A 22,927-nucleotide genomic window follows, 5' to 3' on the forward strand; every position below is an offset into this window, starting at 1 on the left:
TACCTCAGGCTGGCAAAGAAGAGCCAGGAGAGGGGCCAGAACCAGAGTTTTATACATTCTTTTCTAAGTGACTCTTGCTGAAGAACTATAATTTTATACCTCAGTGTTACGCCAGTAATTTGAAATTCAACCACTTAAAAACCCCCAAGCGAACCCAATTCATCACAAAAATATTTGATTGCACCAGAAAGTTACAGAATTCCCTGTGGTTCCACGTCCTTCCAGAGCTCTCCCTGAGGCTGAGGGAGGGTTTCAGGGCTGAGTGTTCCCCTCCCAGGTTTCACCCACCGAGCTGATGTTCTCCTGGTTGCGCTTGGCTCTCTCCATCTCGGGGGTCAGCGGGGTCGGGGTTCCCTTGGCCATGTGCTCCTTGTACAGCACCTGCAGGGCACAAACACAGCTCGGGCTGGAAGAATTCCAGCTTTTCCTGGGAGCGGGGTTAATGTTCAAGCAAACTCAGCCCTGCAAGAGTGGAAAAGATCTCGGGAAACCAAGCGGCTGAAACGTTATTGGCAAAAGGTCAAAAAAAAATTTAAAAAAAAACAAAACCAAAAATCAAACCGAAAGTAGGCAAAAATAGGGAAAACTGGGAAAACGAGGCTGAATTAGGTGGAGTTTGGCTGAGGATGGTTATTTTGGACACAAGGTACCGAGCTGATCTGTTCCTGGTTCCGCTTGACTCTCTCCATCTCCGGAGTGACCGGGCTGGGAGTGGCCTTCCCTAAACCTTCCCTGTATGCAACCTACAGACCACAAAAAACCCAGTCACCAGGGCAGAACCCACAGCGGGGATGTTACTGGGCTCACACTCAACACCAGCCGTTAGGAAAACAAAAAAAAGTCAGGAAAAATCGTATTAACGAGTTAAACACCAAAAAAATCATTTAAAATTACAGTACTCAAGAGGTGACTTTGTAAAGAAAAAATTAGAGGGTTAAATAAAACCAGGCAGAGTGGGGTTATTGAGAAGAGCTCTGGGAGATCCTGTGGTGTTAGGCAGTGCAGTGGGGGGTTTGGGAGGGGTCTCCCTCAGGAATACCGAGCTGATCTGCTCCTGGTTGCGTTTGACCCGCTCCATCTCGGGGGTGACGGGCGTGGGGGTCGCCTGCCCCACGTTCTCTTTGTACAACACCTGCGGACACAGAACGGCCCCCGGGCTCTTAAACAACCCCCGGGCACCAGGAACACAAATCTGCTTTTGTTACCAGACTTCAAACCCTCAAACGTTTAGTGCTGCCGGGAGGGGTGAGGAACGGGGAGAGGGAAACTGGGATTTGGGTTAGGGGCTCTATCCAGGTGCTGGGTGGCTCCAGGGGCTCTAAAAAGCTGTCTAAGAAATGCTTTGTCTGCTTTTTTAATCTATATTTGAAGCAATTCCTCATATTTTTGGGGGAGGAAGGTGGAAGTTTCGTTGCCACACTGCCCCAAATAATGATGTCAGGGATGGGTGTTTTTCCCTGAAGTCAAATCCGCCTGAAAATCCAATGAAAAGGTGAAACAATAAACACAGAGGGAAACCTGAATGTCCCTGGAAAACCTGGGCTAGTGGGAGGTAAGGGAATGAAATGAGCTCCATGTCCCTTCCAACCCAAACATTCCCTGATCCCCACCAAGGGATCCAAACTCTTGAGATGGTCTGGATAGAACCCACAAATTCACAAACCAAGTTGTAAAAAAGGCCTGAAATTCTGGATCACACCGTTAACACTGAAGTAATTTGGGTTTAGAAGGAGCAATTAATGTGCAGGAAAAAAAAGAAATAAATCTCTTTTCAAATGAAAACCAGCTCTGAGTGGGAGTTAGGCTGTTACTTGATTAAGTTGAAGCACAAAGGAAACCAGCAATTTCTGGGAAGGTACCGAGCTAATGATCTCTTGATTGCGTTTGACTCTCTCCATCTCGGGGGTGATGGGGGTCGGGGTCACCTTCCCCACATTTTCCTTGTACAAAACCTACAGGATGCAAGGGAGGAGCCAAACGTCATTGAAAAGGAAAGGGAAAACAAAAAATATCCCAAAAGCAGAACAGACAAACAGCTTTTTTTACACTGAGTTAGGGCTGGGACAGAGGAGGAATCGGAGCGTTGTCATTAATGTGGGACGGGCCCTGGCTGGAACCATCGGCGTCAAAGCACAGGTGGAGTAAGAAAGGGTTAAAAAATTCAATCAGGACAACAACACCCATCCCAAAAAGGGATTTTTTTTCTTTTTTTTCTAGTACAGCCCTGCCTGGGGCAGCGTTAAGGGGAAGCCGGCGCAGGGTGTGTGCGAGCAGGGGGCCGGGGCAGGGCGTTCCAGGGGTTAATAAGCACGGGCTGCTGATGCTCCAGCCGGGTTAAACACTTCACTGCGGATTTTAGGAACTTTTCCTGGCGCAAGTACCGAGCTAATGATCTCCTGATTGCGCTTGACTCTCTCCATCTCGGGGGTGACGGGGGTGGGGGTGGCTTTCCCTATGTTTTCCTTGTACAACACCTGCGGGACGAGAGAAAGGAGCCAGAGAAGGCACGGTCAGTCACAGCTCTCCCCACACGTCCCTTTTGCCTCGGATTTAATTCCCCGGGTGGGTTTAAAGCAGGTCCTGGGCGCGGTTTTAGTAGAGGAGGAGTTTGGCAGCCCGGCTTGTACCGCTGGGGATAAATGGGGTAAGTACCGCACCAAAGAGCACAAAATCCCGCTGGAGGCGCTGAGCACGGCGAGAAAATTCAATTTACTGCTTTAAAAGAGATGGCAGCACTGCAGAGAAAAGGAGGGGAGTTCCAGCGGGTTTAGGGTTAGAACAGGACATTAAAATCACTCTTAAAACCGAGATCAACTGAGCCGAGTTAACATTTCAACCTGAGACAGCCGCGAGTGAGGAGCCAGCCCTGCTCTGAGCCGCTTGGAGCAGGGGCAGCGGAGTTATTTTGGGACAAATCCTTCTCCAAACGGTTAAAAAGGGCTTCCAAAGAGTTAAAAGGTCTCAACTCTGGGTTTAAAGAGTTAAAAGGGAAGTTTTGCTCTTGGCAAAGTACCGAGCTGCAAATCTCCTGGTTGCGTTTGGCCCTCTCCATCTCGGGGGTGACAGGAGTGGGGGTCCCTGTCCCCACGCTCTCTTTGTACAACACCTGCACAACAAGAAACCATCCGGACCCGTCAGCTCCCCCGGGATTCACTCAATCCCGAATTTCCTGCGGAACGGGAGCTTTGAACCCTCCCCGCATCCTCCTGACGAGTCGCACCCTCCCTCATCCGCGGTTAAAGCAAGGCACGAAGAAGTTCAGATATTAAAAAATAAAACCATAAAAAGGGAAGTCAGAACAGGGAACAAAACGGTTAGAATTATTCAGAACCGCAAAAACATTTGTAAATAATTCAGAAAGACGTCAATATCTGTCAATTATTGCATCGGTGAAGAGGTGGGAGGTCGGGAACACAGCGAGGTGTTTGTGTAAGAGGCGTTTCTGAGTCCATTAGGTGCGATGAGGAGAGGAATTGGGAATTTAAAGAAGGTGAAGGGCTGGCGGCAGAGTGGGGTTAAAGGAGAACTCCCGGTGCCCACGGTACCGAGCTGAGGAGATCCTGGCTGCGCCTGGCCCGCTGCAGCTCGGGGGTGAGCGGGAGCGGGGTGCCCGAGCCCGGCGGCTCCCGGTACAGAACCTGCGGAGAACGGCGGGGTCAGGGGGGACAGACAGCGGCGGGGACAGCGGCGGGGACAGCGGCGGGGACAGCGGCGGGGACAGGGGGACAGACAGCGGCGGGGACAGAGGGACAGACAGCGGCGGGGACAGCGGGACAGACAGCGGCGGGGACAGAGGGACAGACAGCGGCGGGGACAGGGGGACAGACAGCGGCGGGGACAGCGGGACAGCGGCGGGGACAGCGGCGGGGACAGGGGGACAGACAGCGGCGGGGACAGCGGGACAGACAGCGGCGGGGACAGCGGGACAGACAGCGGCGGGGACAGCGGCGGGGACAGCAGTGGGGACAGCGGCGGGGACAGGGGGACAGCGGCGGGGACAGCGGCGGGGACAGGAGGGTAAAAACCGCGGCGGGGACAGCGGCGGGGACAGCGGCGGGGACAGCGGGATCCCGCCCCGACAGCGGCGCTGCTCGGCAGGACCGGGCGAGAAACGCGGCACGGAAAATAAACGCGGGCGATAAAGGCGGTGAAAGCGGCAAGAAATACAAATAAAGCACCGCTGGATCCCCCGCATCCCTCCGGGCCCGCCCGGCGAGGTTTAATTCCCCAGGATAACACCGGGAAAATTCACCCCGCGGAACTAAAGGGAACTAAAGGGACTAAATCAGGGAAACAGGGTGGGGTTTAAAGAGTTTTAAAAAGGTTTGTTAGGGCTAAATAGAGGAAACGGGGGATTTTAAGAGTTAGAAACATAAAAATTGTTGGGACTAAATAAAGAAAATAGGGTGGGTTTTTAAGAGTTAAAACAAAAGGATTGTTGGGGATAAATAAGGAAAACAGGGCAAGCTTTTAAGAGTTTAAAAAAATGGAATGCTGGGACTAAATAAGGAAAATGGTGGATTTTTAAGAATTACAATGGAATTGTTATGACTAAATAAGGAAAATATGGTGGGATTTTACGAGTTAAAAAAAGGATTTTTGGGATTAATTAAGGAAAACATGATGGGATTTTAAGAGTTAAAAAAAAGGCAGTCACACTCCAATTAAGCTGGGATTCAATTACTAAAATGATGTAATTAAAAATAAAGGGAATAAGAACAATGTAAGTAACAATTACAAAGGAAAAAAAATTCTGGGAGTGACCAGGATATTATTTTTGGGTAAGTCGATTATAAGGAAACAAGAATATTGTTTTGTTGGTTAAAAAGTATTTTAAAATCGATTAAGAGGGATTGATTATTGTTATTTTTGGCTCTTGGAATTCAGAAATACCGAGCTAATGTGTTCCTGGTTGCGTTTGACCCTCTCCATCTCGGGGGTGACAGGGGTGGGGGTTCCTGTGCCCAGCTCCTCCTTGTACAACACCTGTGGGGCAACGGGCAAAAAACAGATTTAAAGCAGCACCAAAGGCAGCCAGAGCATCAGAGAGGGGCTTCTGACACGTCCTGGGCTTAAAAATCCCTAGGAATAAAAAACTCATTTAAAATGCTGCCAGGACTGAGGCTGAAGGAGGGTGGGTTTAGGTGGGATATTGGGAAAGAGGAATATATTAATATATAAATTATTACTATGCATAATTATATATTATATATAAACTAGATACTAATCAATTGATATGCAATTTTATATTTTATCTAATTTCATATACTATATATCACATACATAAACATTTCTAGTGTTTTTAGTGGCCCTTCCCTCACCCTTCCACACATTCCAACACCCCCAGAACACCTCCAGTGCATCCCTGCCACATTTCCTAAAGAAAGGGGCACCAAACACAAAGGAAATGGCACCAAACCTGAAGGAAAGGGCACCAAACCCAAAGGAAAAAGCACCAAATCCAAAGGAAAAAGCATCAAACCCAAAGGAAAAAGCACCAAATCCAAAGGAAAGGGCACCAAACCCAAAGGGCACCAAATCCAAGGGAAAAAGGACTAAACCCAAAGGAAGAGGCACCAAACCCAAAGGAAAAAGGACCAAATCCCAAACCCAAAGGAAAGGGCACCAAACCCAAAGGAAGAGGCACCAAACCCAAAGGAAAAGGAAAAGGCACCAAATCCAAAGGAAAAAAGCATCAAACCCAAAGGAAAAAGCACCAAATCCAAAGGAAAAAGCACCAAACCCAAATGAAAGGGCACCAAACCCAAAGGAAAAGGCACCAAATCCAAAGGAAAAGGCACCAAATCCAAAGGAAAAAGCACCAAACCCAAAGGAAGAGGCACCAAATCCAAAGGAAGAGGCACCAAACCCAAAGGAAAGGGCACCAAACCCAAAGGAAAAAGCACCAAACACAAAGGAAAGGGCACCAAACCCAAAGGAAAAAGCACCAAACACAAAGGAAAGGGCACCAAACCCAAAGGAAAAGGCACCAAATCCAAAGGAAAAAGCACCAAACCCAAAGGAAAAAGCACCAAATCCAAGGGAAAAGGCACCAAATCCAAAGGAAAGGGCACCAAATCCAAAGGGCACCAAATCCAAGGGAAAAAGGACCAAACCCAAAGGAAAAAGCACCAAATCCAAAGGAAAAGGCACCAAACCCAAAGGAAGAGGCACCAAAGCCAGCCAGGACTCCAGGCAGCAATTCCAGCTGCTCTCCCCATGTCACCCCGGCACAGCAGCTCAGGGATCACAGCACGGATTCGGGTCAGGCAAGGAGCAGTTTGGATTTTTATACACGGGAAAACCAGGGGAAAGAAAATAATACTGAAGGATTGGAGGGATTAATCAAAGGAAAAGCAGACCAGAAAAAATGTGGTGGGAAGAAGATGGGAAGAAGGAATCAAAACTCATTAGTGGGATGGAACTCATCAAAGTACGTCAGTGATTACAGAGGAAGAAACGCAAAACAAAGGAATGGGATGTTCTTGTGTCAATCCATTATTTTGGGGTTAAGATCATTTGAAAATGGATTAAAGGGGATTGTTTTCTGGCTTTTGGAATTCAGAAATACCGAGCTAAAGTTTTCCTGGTTGCGTTTGACCCTCTCAATCTCGGGGGTGACAGGGGTGGGGGTTCCTGTGCCCAGCTCCTCCTTGTACAACACCTGTGGGGCAACAGGGCAGTCAAAAAGAGGGAAAAAATAAACAAATAAAAAGAAAAACCTGCATTTGATGGAGGGAATTAATGCAGTTTGATGCTCACTGAATGTGCTAGAAAGCAGGAAAAATTAGGGAGAATAAATCAGTTATTAATTGTGATAAATTCAGCTGGGGATAGAAATCCAACTGCTTGGATAGGCTCCAAAGGAATGAAGGATTACAGGAAGGGAATTCAGCAAATTATTTAAAATAATGGGTTTAAAAATGCAAACTAGCTTACACTTCAGGAAAAAATAATGCACATGAAATATCCAGTGTTAAATCATAAGGAAAATATTTTTAAAAATAAGTACATAAAATATAGTGCCTAAAAACGTAAGAGCAGAAAGGGGATTTTTTACGAGTTAATTTGAGAGGATTTAAATTGCAGCTGTTAAATCGTTACACAGAACTGAGGGGTTTCTGAAATGATGAAAAGATACCGAGCTAAAATTCTCCTGGTTGCGTTTGACCCTCTCCATCTCAGGAGTGACAGGAACTGGGGTGCCAACCCCCAGCCCCTCCTTGTACAACACCTGTGGGCACAGGGGGTGGGAAAGGGAAAATAAAATAGAAAATGAAGCGAAATGAAAGAAAATATGAAATTAAATTAAATATAAAAGGAAATAAAGTAAAAAATAGAAAATGAAATAAAATATTTTTTTAAAATATGAAATATTAAATAAGTATAAAATATAAAATATAAAATATAAAATATAAAATATAAAATATAAAATATAAAATATAAAATATAAAATATAAAATATAGAAATATAAAACATAAAACATAAAACATAAAATGAAAAAGAAAATGAAATAAAATATAAAATAAAATAAAATATAAAATTAAACATTAAATTAAATTAAATATAAAATATAAAACATATAAAAATTATAAAATATAAATAAAATAAAAAACGAAAATAAAATAAAATATAAAATGAAATAAAATTAATTAGAAAAATAAATAAAGTAAAATAAAGTATAAAATGACATATAAAATGAAATGAAATAAAGTAAAATATAAAATGAAATAAGATAAAAAGTTTCAAATATAAAATGAAAAAAATAAAATGAAAAAAATGAAAAAATAAAATGAAAAAATAAAATAAAATAAAATAAAATAAAATAAAATAAAATAAAATAAAATAAAATAAAATAAAATAAAATAAAATAAAATAAAATAAAATAAAATAAAATAAAATAAAATAAAATAAAATGGAAGGGAGAGGACAGAGAGGAAAAGAGAAATAATTTAATATTGTGAAACTGCAAAGTGTGAAAAAAAAAAAAAGAGTTTTGCTTTGGTCAAAGCTTAGCGAAGAACCCTCAAGGAAAATAAGCAGGTGGTGATGCTGCCACCAGGGCCAGAGGTGCTGGAACATTCCAAGGCACCTGGAGATTGCAGGGAAGAAAAGCCACGGCAGCTCCAGCTGTGCCAGCTGTGCTGAGGATGCCAGCGGGGCTGGGCAGTGCCCCCAGTGCCCTGTGCCAGGGCTGAACCCAGCTGGGGCTGGGACAGAGGGACCCAAACGGGTCACAGACTGAAACACAACTACAAAAATTAAAATTCAGGGCTGAATTCCAGTGGGACTGGGGACAGAGACCCAAACGGGTCACAGACTGAAACAGAACTACAAAAATTAAAATTCAGGGCTGAATTCCAGTGGGACTGGGGCAGAGAATTCCCCAAATTGAACCAGAACTCAGAACAAGGTGGTGGCACGGTGCTCTTCCAAGCGGATGTGACAGCAGTGGGAATTCCAGACAGGAATTCACTCCTGCAGTTTTCCCACCTCCACTGGATGTTCCTGGTGTCCCCTCCCTGCCAGGACCTGGGAATGGCACCTGGGCTCCCCACCAGGACCCTGGGGCACAGCAGAGCCCGGCAGGGCAGGAACAGGCAGGGACCCCCCTGTGCTTCCAGCCCAAGCTCTCCCTGTGCCCTGGGAAGGGCTGGGAGCCCCTTTCCATGGGCAGGGGCGAGGCTGGGGGTGCTGGAAGGGTGGACAGAGCTCCTGAGGGGCAGTGCCAACACCACAGTGAACATTCCCTGGGGGAGCAGAACACCCTGCCCCAGTGCTGCCATTCCTGAGGAGAAAATCTCCATCTGCAACCATGGCACGAGTCAAAACGAGGGGAAAATGAAAACAACAGCACAAGTCAAATGAAGGGAAAATATAAACGTGAGCATCCTGCCGGGGCTGAGGATAAAATCTCCATCTGCAACCACGGCACGAGTCAAAACGAGGGGAAAATGAAAACAACAGCACAAGTCAAATGAAGGGAAAATATAAACGTGAGCATCCTGCCGGGGCTGTGGGATGTGATGAAGGAAGGGCTGGCCCAGCCCAGCGAGGAGGTGACAGGGAGGGGACAAAGGGGGTGGGTTGGAGGGGAGCAGGGGTGCAGGTCCATCAGTACCGAGCTGATGTGCTCCTGGTTCCGTCGGACCCGCTCCATCTCCGGCGTCACCGGCGTGGCAGTGCCAGCCCCTAAACCCTCCTTGTACAACACCTGTGAGGGACAACAGCAGGGCCACCAAGGCCCGCTCAGCACGGGCCAGGGCCACCAAATCCCACTGCCGTGGGACTGTGTTCGGAGTTAGGATCACACTGCCATGGGATTGTGTTCAGTGTTAGGATCCCATGGTTTGTTATGGGATTGTGTTCAGTGTTAGGATCCCACTGTTGGTTATGGGATTGTGTTCACTGTTGGGATCCCACTGTTTGTTATGGGATTGTGTTCAGTGTTAGGATCCCACTGTTTGTTATGGGATTGTGTTCAGTGTTAGGATCCCATGGTTTGTTATGGGATTGTGTTCAGTGTTAGGATCCCATGGTTTGTTATGGGATTGTGTTCAGTGTTAGGATCCCATGGTTTGTTATGGGATTGTGTTCAGTGTTTGTTATGGGATTGTGTTCAGTGTTAGGATCCCATGGTTTGTTATGGGATTGTGTTCAGTGTTAGGATCCCACTGTTGGTTATGGGATTGTGTTCAGTGTTAGGATCCCACTGTTGGTTATGGGATTGTGTTCAGTGTTAGGATCCCACTGTTGGTTATGGGATTGTGTTCACTGTTGGGATCCCACTGTTTGTTATGGGATTGTGTTCAGTGTTAGGATCCCACTGTTTGTTATGGGATTGTGTTCAGTGTTAGGATCCCATGGTTTGTTATGGGATTGTGTTCAGTGTTAGGATCCCATGGTTTGTTATGGGATTGTGTTCAGTGTTAGGATCCCATGGTTTGTTATGGGATTGTGTTCAGTGTTTGTTATGGGATTGTGTTCAGTGTTAGGATCCCATGGTTTGTTATGGGATTGTGTTCAGTGTTAGGATCCCATGGTTTGTTATGGGATTGTGTTCAGCATTGGGATCTCTTGGGATTCGTGCCAGAGGCAGGGACAGAGGAAGAGGCTGTGGGGGATTATTCTGTGAAGGGGTCACTGCAGAGAGGAGATGAAGGCTCAGGGTAACACAAACACCACAACTCCACAGGGATGTTCTGCTGCCCATTTTAGCCCAGGAAATGCCAGGATTACTTTCAGGGAGGTTTGTTCTTAGAAGAAAAGCACGTGAAGGTGTCAATCCCCCAAAAGCACAAACAGTGGAAGCCCAATGAGTTAAACCCCTGCCGGGGCACAGCCAGGACTAAACCCCTGAGGAAGAACAAGGTTAGGGTGTTAGGAGCACAGGATTATAACAACCTCCCGTTGTTATAACTCCTGCAGGGTGGAAATACCGAGCTAATCTGCTCCTGGTTGCGTTTGACTCGCTCCATTTCTGGGGTCACGGGCGTGGGGGTGCCTGTGCCCAGCTCCTCCTTGTACAACACCTGTGGGACACAAGCACCAGCAGGGTCAGACCCCCCTGAGCTCCTCACTGGGATCACAAACTGGGATTATACAGAAATAAAACACAATTTCCATCCCTCGGGATCTTCATCAGCACAGCACCAGCTCAGAGTCATTTCCCTTCAATGTGTCTTCATTTAAAGGACACAAATTAAAATATTCTGCTGAGCCCACCCTGAGAGGAATATTTTTCATTTTAGTTTAGGAAATACAATAGAATTACTTTTCAGCAGCCAGCATTTCTTTATGGGATTAATAAACATCTTAACCTTTTCTGGTATTGTTCAGTGCATGAAGATTTCATTGTGGGCTTTATTAACTTTCACTTCTGTTTGTTTGTACCACTGTTTTACTTTGGGCTAAGTCTCTAGGAAACCAATAACTGACTGCCACCACTCATGTTAAAAGGTTTAATTTAACCAGTAGTTATTTGATTTTTTAAAACTGTATTTTTCATGAAAGGAGATGTTTGTGGAATAACCCCAGCCTGACAAGTGCACTCACAGCTCTCCTTGCAAGTAGGAAAATCCTTGTACCAAAACAAAACTTGCACAAAACAAATGAACAAAAAAACCTTCACTGCTTGGTGAAGGTGAAACAAATTGAAACAAATAAATCAATTACAGCAAGAGAAAACAACTTGTGGAGAAGGTTAGAAAAAATGAGGAATCATTTGGAAAAACAACTCAGTTTTTCCATAAGTGAGCTGTGAAATTTGCATTGACTGGATATGGGAAGGTTTTGTTTTCCCCTGTAATTATCATACAAAAAGGCACCAATTGGATTTTTTTCCTCAAAGTTCTGTCTTCCTGATCCTCTTTTTTCCCAGCCAAACTTCAACACATAACCTGGGTAACTTTTGTTCCTCTCTCTGTGTTCAAAAAAGGCCACAGAGGGAACACAGGCAGCGACTGACTGGGATAATCCCTGTAAAACTCAGGTATTTCATTTTCCTGCTGCTGGTTACAGGGATTTGGGAGAGCTGGAGCTTTCCCAAGAGGAAAGGCTGGAGCAGGGGGGAGGAAAGAGGGAATTATGGATCTGAAATGTAGGGAACAGGGACATTGCCCAGAGAACAGGGAATTACCAAGCTGATGTGCAGGGAACAGGGACAGTTCCCAGGGAACAGGGAATTACGGAGCTGATGTGCAGGGAACAGGGCCATTGCCGAGGGAACAGGGAATTACTGATGTGCAGAGAACAGGGACATTGTCCAGGGAACAGGGACATTTCCCAGGGAACAGGGAATTACCGAGCTGATGTGCAGGGAACAGGGACATTGTCCAGAGAACAGGGACATTTCCCAGGGAACAGGGACATTTCCCAGGGAACAGGGAATTACTGATGTGCAGGGAACAGGGACATTGCCCAGGGAACAGGGACATTTCCCAGGGAACAGGGACATTTCCCAGGGAACAGGGACATTGTCCAGGGAACAGGGCCACTGCCCAGGGAACAGGGACATTGTCCAGGGAACAGGGACATTCCCAGGGAACAGGGACATTTCCCAGGGAACAGGGACATTTCCCAGGGAACAGGGAATTACCGAGCTGATGTGCAGGGAACAGGGCCATTGTCCAGGGAACAGGGACATTTCCAGGGAAGAGGGCCATTTCCCAGGGAACAGGGACATTCCCAGGGAACAGGGACATTGTCCAGGGAACAGGGACACTGCCCAGGGAACAGGGACATTGTCCAGGGAACAGGGACATTCCCAGGGAACAGGGACATTTCCCAGGGAACAGGGACACTGCCAGGGAACAGGGAATTACGGAGCTGATGTCCAGGGAACAGGGCCATTGTCCAGGGAACAGGGCCATTTCCCAGGGAACAGGGACATTCCCAGGGAACAGGGACATTGCCAGGGAACAGGGACACTGCCCAGGGAACAGGGACATTTCCCAGGGAACAGGGACACTGCCAGGGAACAGGGAATTACCGAGCTGATGTGCTTCTGGGTCTCCTTGACGCGCTTCACCTCGGGCAGGTCGGGAATGGGGGTCCCTTTCCCAATGCTCTCCTTGTACTTCACCTGCAAATTCCAGCACAGGAATCAGGGAGAGGGAAAGGGTTTACAGGAAAGCTTGCAAAGGTTCCTAAAGAGCTTCGTTCTGATCTCGTGGAGAGGGGAAGTTTAAAGGACTTCAGCACCTTCCCAAGGAATCTGTGACCCATCCCAGCTGCTGGGTCACTGGGAATGGCACTGAAAGGGTTTTATAAAACCAGATAAATTCCTTTAAACCTGATATTATTTTGCCTTTCTACCAAGCAAAGGAGAATTTGGGATGTGTAAGAATCCCTCCTGCTTAACAGAGGTGGGAATCATCACACAGCGTTCCAGCAGGGATGGTGCCATTGCATTTCTGCTTTGCTAACAACAAAAAAAGCCTTTCACAAGAACATTTCAAACATTTTTAACACATTCTGCATAAACAAACTGGCTGCAGTGTTAGTGCATGACACTAAATGACACCACTATTCAAAAAAAAGTGTGGAGGAGGTTTAGGAGCTTTGAAATAAAATCAATAGGTAAAATTATTTCAATTTTAGAGTGCTGTGACCTTTTAGATAACATCCAAGTTTGCCAGGACACAACAAACCAAAAAATCACCACTAGAAAATTCAGTCTGAGCAGAGTAAAACATTTTCCTGGGAGATGGTCCCACCCTGGAAAAGGTTGTGGAATCTTCGTCCTGTGATCCTCAAACCTCAACTCATCCTAAAGCTGAGCCCAGGGCTGGAACAGATGATTTCAACACATCCCTTCCCACCTAAAGATTTCTTTTTTTCTGTCCAAACTGTATCTGGGATGAGATCAAATTGACAGCAAGAGCTTTTGTGGTTTAGAAAGGGGTTGTGAGTAAGAAATGGAATGTTAATCATTAGAGAGGTTACTGTTAAAGTAACAAGGAAGGGCAGAACCTTTCAGAAAGTCACCCTGAACTGGGTGGGTTATTGCCAAACCACTGTTAGCAAGATGTAAAGAAAAGAAAAAGATAAAAAAAATATTATTTCACGTTGAATTAGCAGAGGTAGAGTGAGTATTCAAAATCAATTCTTGTATACCGAGCTGATATTATCCTGGGTTCGTTTAACTCTCTGCATCTCTGGGGTCTTTTCAATTGTGGTTCCAGTTCCAATATCTTCTTTATACAAAATCTTAGCGTTTAGAATGAAGACAACAAGGTTAAGCATCCAAACCACAACATTCTTGCTCCCAGACATTGAATTTGGACACAACAGAGCAGCTGAGAGGATCCACTCTGCTGCCTCTCTGAAGGTGTCCAAAGTGAGCACCATTTGGGGAAAAAAAAAAGAGCTGATTTTTTATATTTAATGCTCTTTAAGTAGAAGATAATTTATACAATAAATCAAATTACCAAATAGGTTTCAGTAGAATACTCCTGGTCTAGTGGAAAGAGTCCCTGCCCATGGCAGGATGGAGGAAGATGAGTTGTAGGTCCCTTCCACCCCTTCCATAATTCCATAATCAAAACATTTGTGGGTTAATTTTAGGATTGAAGATCATTATTTGCTCTAATTTGATTTATACAAATATTTTCCACTTTGTTAATGGTGCTGGAGGCAAAATGCCACGGGAGGCTTGAGGCACTTGATGGCAACAGGAACTGGGCAACAACTCAGGCACACAGAGCACGAGGGCAGCAGGACAGGGAGGGACTGGCATGGGAACAGCACAGAGGAAAGGGATAATAATTCTATTAATTTAATGAGGCATTGTTCAACTCTATCACAGCTGTGCCTGTGAAAGAGGGCAATCCCCCCATAAAAAACAGCAGGAAAAATGCTTTATAAAGCCCAGCTAAATCTACTGCCCCTGTAGGAGAAGCACCAAAAAATTGTAATTTTATTAAAGATATTAAACCCAATTTTTTGGGCTGAGGAGTGAAGACAGAGGTGACCATACCGAGCTGAAATTCTTCTGGTTTTCCTTCACCCTCAGGATTTCTGGGGTGTCCTGCACCACTGTGACTTTTCCTTTACTGTTCTGTAGGTCTGACTGATACTGAAGCTGTGTGAAGGGAAAATGTCAAATGTTAACTTTGCACTGTACAAATTCCCTCACAGTTTTCTTCAAAAAAAAAGTGAAAAATACGGGGTTCTTTATTTCTTCCTGGACTTACCATGCTGAAGTTCTTCTGATTCTCTCGGACCCGCTGCATTTCTGGTGTGTCAGCCACGGGCACATAGTAGGGCATGTTCTTCTCTGCATCTTCCTTGTATTTTTTCTGATGGAAAACCCCAAATGGATTAAAAGAGAAAACACAAAAGCAGCAAGAAACAAACTGGAGTTATTGATTGTTGAGTAGTGCCCGTCTTTGTGGAGATATGAGTTCTTCCCTGTCTGATAGAAACTGAGATTATGCCTCAGTGCAAGATTTGTTTTAGACAGCAGGTTATTGAGGAGTAGAAAACTAAGAAGAATCTGCTTTAAGAAGAATTAGCTTTGCAAAGCAAAAGGAATTATTGTGTCACTTGACACAGCAGTAAAATTAATTTGATTATTGCCGTAGAATTCCAGAGCTCCGGAAAGATTCGTTCCCTGGTGCCTCCTGCAGGCTGTGAGACGTTGTTATTTGGGTGTTTAATTAGTATTTCCTGGAGGTCCCACATGAGCAGGATTAATTGCTTCACTCAAGATACCTGGCTGGAAAGGTTCTTGACCTGCTGGGCATGAATAATCTCTGGAGTATCAACAACACTGGTGTAGTTGGCTTTCTCCATTTCTGCCAATTGTTTGTATTTGATCTGTTGGGCAAAGCTCACGTTTAGGGGCCTGGATCATCTCTGCACAGCAGCTCAGGCTGGGTTTGAGCAGGGAAATCTGAATTTCCCTTTGGAGGAGCTCAGAGGGTCGGGGTGCCACAGACCTGGCTGGCGATGTCGGTGGCGTTCCTGGCGCGGACGAAATCCGGCGTCTCCAGCGCCAGCTCGGTCAGGCCCTTCCCGCGGATCTCCAGCTCCAGGGCCTTCTTGTACTCCTTCTGCAGGGGCAGGGGCACGGCTCAGGAAAGGGGCAGCGGCTGCAGGTGCACAGCCACAGGCCAGGAACAGTGACAGCCACAGGCCAGGAACTGTGACAGCCACAGGCCAGGAACAGTGCCAGCCACAGACCAGGAACTGTGACAGCCACAGGCCAGGAACAGTGACAGCCACAGGCCAGGAACTGTGACAGCCACAGGCCAGGAACAGTGCCAGCCACAGACCAGGGACAGTGCCAGCCCCAAAACAGGAACTGTGACAGCCACAGACCAGGGACAGTGACAGCCACAGGCCAGGAACTGTGACAGCCAAGGGCCAGGAACTGTGACAGCCACAGGCCAGGAACTGTGACAGCCACAGACCAGGAACAGTGACAGCCACAGACCAGGAACAGTGACAGCCACAGACCAGGGACAGTGACAGCCACAGACCAGGAACAGTGACAGCCACAGACCAGGAACTGTGACAGCCACAGACCAGGAACTGTGACAGTCCCAACCAGGAACAGTGCCAGCCCCAAACCAGGAACAGTGACAGCCACAGACCACGAACTGTGACAGCCACAGGCCAGGAACTGTGACAGCCACAGACCAGGAACAGTGCCAGTCCCAAAACAGGAACAGTGACAGCCACAGACCAGGAACAGTGACAGCCACAGACCAGGAACAGTGACAGCCACAGACCAGGAACTGTGACAGCCACAGACCAGGGACAGTGACAGCCACAGGCCAGGAACAGTGACAGCCACAGGCCAGGAACTGTGACAGCCACAGGCCAGGAACTGTGACAGCCACAGACCAGGAACAGTGCCAGTCCCAAACCAGGAACAGTGCCAGTCCCAAACCAGGAACTGTGCCAGTCCCAAACCAAGAACTGTGCCAGTCCCAAACCAGGAACACACTAATCCCAAACCAAGAACTGTGCCAATCCCAACCAGGAACAGCGCCAGTCCCAAACCAGGAACAGTGCCAATCCCAAACCAGGAACTGTGCCAGTCCCAAACCAGGAACTGTGCCAGTCCCAAACCAGGAACAGTGCCAGTCCCAAACCAGGAACAGTGCCAATCCCAAACCAGGAACAGTGCCAGTCCCAAACCAGGAACAGTGCCAATCCCAAACCAGGAACCGTGCCAATCCCAAACCAGGAACAGTGCCAATCCCAACCAGGAACAGTGCCAATCCCAAACCAGGAACACACTAATCCCAAACCAGGAACAGTGCCAGTTCCAACCAGGAACAGTGCCAGTCCCAAACCAGGAACAGTGCCAGTCCCAAACCAGGAACACACTAATCCCAAACCAGGAACAGTGCCAGTTCCAACCAGGAACAGTGCCAGTCCCAAACCAGGAACAGTGCCAGTCCCAACCAGGAACAGTGCCAATCCCAAACCAGGAACACACTAATCCCAAACCAGGAACAGTGACAGCCCCAAACCAGGAGTACCTCTAATATCAACTCATAATTATGCACACAAATTATATAATTTCAGATTATTTCAGTTTGTGCTTCATGACTTAATTCTTGGTTTAATCCTTTGATTAATTAATTAATGAGTCCCTTGAGCGAGTGTTGACCCCAGCTCCTGTTTCCCATCTGAATTCCTGACAGTAACTTTCCAGGAAAGAGCTCACTTAAAAGTCCACTTTGACCCTTATTCCCTCATCCATGTTCTTCCTGCCCTCTACTCAGGAGTTTCTAGGGAATGATGAAGTTCACACCAGCTGAAGGGCAGGGCTGGATGGGATGTTGGGAAGGAATTCCTGGCTGGGAGGAGCTGGGCTGGAATTCCCAGAGCAGCTGTGGCTGTCCTGGATCCCTGGCAGTGTCCAGGTCAGGCTGGACAGGGTTTGAGCAGCCTGGGGTGGTTCAAGGTGTCCCTGGCAGGGCAGTTGGAGGCTGTTCCATCCACTCAGGCATTTCCCATACCTCGTTCAGGATCTGAGTGGCATTCTTGGCTCTCAGCATGTCTGGAGTCTCCTCTAAGGCTGTCAGTCCTTTCCCTTTGACTCCTTCCTCCAGATCCTTCCTGTACTCTTTCTGCAGGAGAAGGAGAAGGAAAACACTGCAAAGCCAGACCAAAGGGAGTTTTACACTCTCCCAACTTTGTTGCAAAAAAAAAAAAAAAAAATAAAGGAAATGAAAGAAAAAAGAATTCCAAAATCTCCAAAAGAAAAGAAAAAAAAAGGAAGAAAAAAGGAAATTTGGAAAACAAGAAAGAATATTTTAGAGGGTTATGGAAGAACTGCTCCAACAAAAGATAGGGATTATTGTGGAAGATGAACTGCCAAGGCACACACGTATGAACCAGTTAGGCTGAGGGAAGTCAGAGAGGGGCAGCAAATGGGAATTAGGTTAAAGGACAAGGAAGAAATGTCCATGGCAAATTAGCTGACAGCACAAAATGGAAACATGCTCAGTGTGGGTGGGCAGGAGAGTGGGGAAGAAGAACTGGGAGTGCTGGAGGCGCTGCAGGAGGCAGAGGAAGGAAGCCCAGAGGAGCTGGTACCTCGCTCGCTATTTTGGTGGCGTATTTGACATGTAAGAGGGATGGTGTGACCTCCAGGCCAGTGAGGTTCCTGCCCTTCATGGACTCTTCAAAGTCCTTCTTATATTCTTTCTAATGAGAGCAAGAAGAAGGAGAAGAAGAAGGAAAAAAAGGAAAAAAGAAAAACAGCAAATATTTATTACAATATTTTCATTATGTCCAAAGCTGGGAGGGTGTCAGTGTCACTGGGTACAGCTGATGCTAAATCCTAAATCCTGTTTTGGGCTCCTAAATCCTGTTCCCACTAAAACTTGTGAAGGAGCTCGTTGCTTTCTATGGAAATAGGACCTGATCCTGCCTTTAGTTTTTATGTTTTTACTCATTTATCTATGCAGAGAAAGCATTCACCTCAAGGACTAATGGCCTTACACAGCTGCTTTACAGCCTCCATCTGAACAGGGCCAGAATAGGAATAAACTTCAAATAAACACAAAAAAAAAAAGCTCAAGAAAAGAAAATGCCAGGTCAGGGGAGAACCTGTGACAGCAGAATAAAATATGACACACGGGGAATAAAATATTGTCTCAAAAATGGAGTTTTGAGGTGAAAAAAAGAAAGCAGAGCACTTTCTGTGTCCTGTGATAACACACAAACACTGTGCTGTGTCATAGAAGTGAAATTATTTTGTACCACATTTCTTACTCAATGACTTGTTTAAGCTTCATTTACCAATAAAAAATTACAGATAAACTCATTTCATGACAGGAAAGTGTCACGAATGTTCAGTGCAGCATTTAACAACCATCATAAAGAAATATGAAATAACTGTAATTTTTCAGTCTATCACCGTGCACAAGGTACAAGTAGAATTGCCTGTTAAGTCCCTAAGTTTAATTTAAAAAAGAAATTTTTAAGCTTTTCAGCCTATCAGTATTGATTTTACCTCGCTCTGCATGAGCTGAGACTCCTTTGCAGTCAGGTATGTGGGAGTTTCAAAGTCCAACATTGGTTTTCCTTTTTCCTTCTCATACTTTTCTCTGTATTTCACCTGAGAAGAAAAGACAGAAAGTCACCCTCCTAAATAATAAAAGACCTAATTATGTGCCTACTATCAACAGTTCTGTGATAAAAATTGAATGTCTAATGCAGTTTGCCTTCCTGAAATCTGTATTATTGATCAGCAAATGTAAAACTTGGTGTTCAAGAAGTAAAATGTCCATGAAGATGATTCCTGCTCTGAGTCTATTATCCAGATTTCCAGAGTGCTCAGTGAGGGAATGCCGAGACCAAGGCAGAGCCTGATCCCAAACTGAAGCAACAAGGACTGACTTAGAAATTAATTACAACCTCATTAACAACCTGATTAACAGCCATTTCCTTATGGTTTTTTGCTGTGTGATCTTTTTGCCTTCCCATGCCTTGAACATCCCTGGGAGTGTCCAAGGGGACAGTGGGAGGTGTCCCTGTCTAAGGCAGGGCTGGGTCTGGATAATCCCAAAAGTCCCCACACCATTCTGGAATTCTGTACCAAGCACCAGAACAATCAGCTGCGGCCCTTGGTGCTCCTGCAGTAATTCCTCTCCTAAATACTTGGAACAGAGAGGATCAGAGAGCAAATCCGACTGGGAATTTCTCTGGAGTGATCCACTGTTTTATTCCAGAGTGAAAACTTCTAGGCATGTTTGTAGTTTTGGTTAAAAGCATTTTGGATGCAGGAAAGGACAGCAGAGCTCTCCTCTGAATCATGGAATGAATGATGCAGTTGGAAATCCACTGTCAGCAACAACTCTAATTCCTTCAGTTCCCAGTTTCTGGGATTCCCAGGTCCTCTTTTCTCCAGAGGTAAATCCCTAATAAATAAACCCCTAAACCCCTAACAAATGTATTATCCTGTGTAAACAGACCCATTTACAGCAGAGATGAGCGACAGGGATTTGCTCTGAAATGAAGGAATCCCAAGGAGATTTTATCTGTGTATTTTTGGCACTGTGCAGGTTTTGCTCCCTGGATCCTTCCCCAGGTGTGCAGTGCTGGTGAGGCAGAGCACAGGGAATGTCCCAGCCTGGAGGATTCACTGGGAGGATTTGGATGGAATCTGGAGCTCAGTGAGCTGGGATAACAACAAACACACGTCCAACTTACGTGGCTCTGGAGTTCTGAGGCCTCCCTGAGATGAACCTGTTCAAGATTATCTGGCACCACATGGTAGTGACCCTTACTCTTCTCATACTGCTTCTTGTACTGGTACTGAAGGGAAGGTGTCAAAAATCATCTCAATCAAAAAAAAAACCCTCAGCAAATTTACTTCTTAGGTCCAATCAAAGCAACATTTCAACTGAACATCAGAGAAATTAGAAATGCAAGAAGTAAAACAAAAACCAAGAAGTTTAGAATTGATAGTGGGGGTTAAAGATGTGGGGGAATAGTTATTTTTTTATGGTCATTTGGATTGCAACAAAGGTTTTATCCAAACCAGGATTAAAAGAAGAAAAAGAAAGAGAAGAGAGAAAACACAGTGGGCAATGAAAAGGCTGTACCCGGCAATAAAGGTTTTTGCCTTTTCTCAGTATCAATTATTTTGTTAGGCATAATTATGTGGATTTACACTAGGGGAATGTTAAACAAACATAAAGTAAAAAAAAAAAAAAAAGAAAAAAGAAAAAAGAAATATAGAAATCAGCAAAGAAAAAAGAAAAAAAAAATTAAAAGAGTGTTTGTTAGTGTAGTGGAATCAGTTAAAAATGGGATCAAAAACCAATCCAGTAAAAATTATCAAAGGATTTCAAACATTAGCAGTTCTGCAATCAGTTAAAATGGGATCAAGAACCAATCCAGTAAAAATGATCAGTGTTTCAAATATTAGCAGTGGAACAGGGATGAAGATTTCCCTTCCCAGAGCACAAGCGCGGGGAAGCCGCCGTTAAGGGGAACCATTAGAATCAGAGGAAGAGATCACTACCAGGCGATGCCCATGGAGGTGCCACAGGGAGCAGCTGCTCCAGGAGGAGTTAGCAGAGAATTCCCAAGGGAATTCCCACCCCTGGGGCCATGGGATCACCCCGAGCTTACAGCACTGGCGAGCTGGCTCGTGCTCAGCACGTGGTTCATCAGCAGCGACTCCTTCATGTCCGTCACGGGCTTGTGCAGCTTCTTCAGGTCTGCCTTGTACTTCACCTGCAGGGAATGGGGTCAGACCCTTCAGGAGAGGGCCCTGCTGGTCCAGGAGAGGGCCCTGCTGGTCCAGGAGAGGGCCCTGCTGGTCCAGCCTGGCCTGGGGAGGTCCCAAGCACACAGAGGAGGGGTTTGGGAAAGCAGGGTGGGATTTCCTCCCCGGAAAAGCCAAAGCGAACGCACCTCGCTGGCCATGTTGTGGGCGTCCTTCAGGGTCTTGTAGATTTTGGCTTCCTTCAAATCATATTTTGGCTTTTTACCCAGCTCTTTGGCAAAGTTCTCCTTGTATTTCACCTAAACAGAGAACAACCAGGTGTCACAGCTGCTCTGCAGGACTCACCTGTTTGGGCTGCTCGGGAGAAGAACAAAAGTGCAGGAACTTGAAGGTGCCCAGTGGAATAAAGATTATTTCAAAAATGACCTGACATGGAAAGAAAATCTAATCTCTTTGGCATTTACAAGATACCACTTGGCAGTTTTTCTTCCAGTGCAAAGGTCACATCTCCTCATTGTAAAAATAAAAGAGCCAAGAGAATTGTGTTGCCAAAATTCTGACCCTTGGAGGTGAAGAGTTTTCACTTGATGGGAACAGTCCATTGATTTAAGATGTCTCACAAAGACAAACAGAGACAGGTATGATAAGAGTAAAAGATAAGAAAAGTATATATTATATAATTATTATATAATATATAAAATATAACAATGTAAGTGTATATTAAAGTGCTTAGAAGAAATTTTTATACACTTCTTGGTGAAATAAGAGCTTTAAAAGCCTCAAGACTTCGGAGCACTGAAGATGTCAATACATCAAATACTTTTCTATCCACTGTTATGCACACAGTGGGTTCTGTCTGGATTAAAGGAGGGCATTAATGATCACAAACAGAGCAGTGACATTAATTACTAATTAATTACTAATGATAAATAATTAATCAGATTCTACATGAGTTTTAGTAACACTTCCAAGCCACATCAGCTTCAGCCAGGTCAAACACAGCAATGGGAGCCATCAGAACCCAGCACATCCAGCCTGGAGGCACAGGAATATTGACAGGAATGAGAGATTTTTAAACCCAAAAGAAGAGTTGCTGGGAGATCAATGCAAAATTAAAAGCAAGCAAGCCAGACAGACAAAATCCAACAAAAAACTCAACTGGATAAACAAAGTGGACATGATGCTTTACAGAGTTTATGAGAAGAGATGTCCAAGAGAAAAAACAACTGTTAAAGGTGATGCCAACCACTCTTTGCTCCCTCGCTGCTCCTCCAGCAGCTCATTTACCCCCAGAACCAAAATTATCTCAGCAAAGAATGTTTAAAAGACCAAGAGTGGAAAAAGAATGGAAACCCAGGATCTCATCACTGAAAGGGAACAAAGAGAATTTCTTCTTTTTCTTGTAGATCAGTTTAGAATCGTTGCTCTCCTGAGGAGATCCTTGGTTTTCCTGCAGACACCGTGGTGGATATTCCAACATCCAAACATGGCAACAGACACAGCCAGACATGGAAAAACAAAATAAATCCCTCTTATTGCACTTGGAAATACATGTGTAAAACTGAAATGGCACAGACCTGTCTGCTGCCACTTCCAAACGGGCAATCCAGGCTCTGGTTTTGGGTTTTCCAAAGGTTTTCATGTGGGAAGGAGTCTAAGAAACAATGAGCCCTCAAACAGGCTGCACTTCTCAGTGGGACTGATTCAGTCAGAGCCTGCTC

The 22,927-nt window shown here is 45.5% G+C and overlaps 1 protein-coding gene across 1 annotated transcript in view; it reads right to left on the reverse strand.

Annotated features, from left to right (window-relative positions):
- The window catches only part of NEB (nebulin), a 97,756-nt gene that overhangs the window by 4,155 nt on the left and 70,674 nt on the right, over positions 1–22,927 (reverse strand). Inside the window, exons 115-132 of the mRNA XM_063401043.1 lie at positions 21,395–21,505; positions 21,110–21,214; positions 20,183–20,287; positions 18,984–19,088; positions 18,062–18,172; positions 17,482–17,592; positions 15,445–15,558; positions 15,218–15,322; positions 14,698–14,802; positions 14,481–14,585; positions 13,619–13,711; positions 12,492–12,584; positions 6,572–6,664; positions 4,894–4,986; positions 2,382–2,474; positions 1,860–1,952; positions 1,040–1,132; positions 289–381 (exon numbers count right to left, since the gene is read on the reverse strand). Of these exons, the coding sequence (XP_063257113.1) occupies positions 289–381; positions 1,040–1,132; positions 1,860–1,952; positions 2,382–2,474; positions 4,894–4,986; positions 6,572–6,664; positions 12,492–12,584; positions 13,619–13,711; positions 14,481–14,585; positions 14,698–14,802; positions 15,218–15,322; positions 15,445–15,558; positions 17,482–17,592; positions 18,062–18,172; positions 18,984–19,088; positions 20,183–20,287; positions 21,110–21,214; positions 21,395–21,505 (1,821 nt within the window). The remainder of the gene's footprint in view (positions 1–288; positions 382–1,039; positions 1,133–1,859; positions 1,953–2,381; positions 2,475–4,893; positions 4,987–6,571; positions 6,665–12,491; positions 12,585–13,618; positions 13,712–14,480; positions 14,586–14,697; positions 14,803–15,217; positions 15,323–15,444; positions 15,559–17,481; positions 17,593–18,061; positions 18,173–18,983; positions 19,089–20,182; positions 20,288–21,109; positions 21,215–21,394; positions 21,506–22,927) is intronic.

Source organism: Prinia subflava, chromosome 6 (genome assembly GCF_021018805.1).
Source record: "Prinia subflava isolate CZ2003 ecotype Zambia chromosome 6, Cam_Psub_1.2, whole genome shotgun sequence".
Lineage (NCBI taxonomy): Eukaryota > Metazoa > Chordata > Aves > Passeriformes > Cisticolidae > Prinia > Prinia subflava.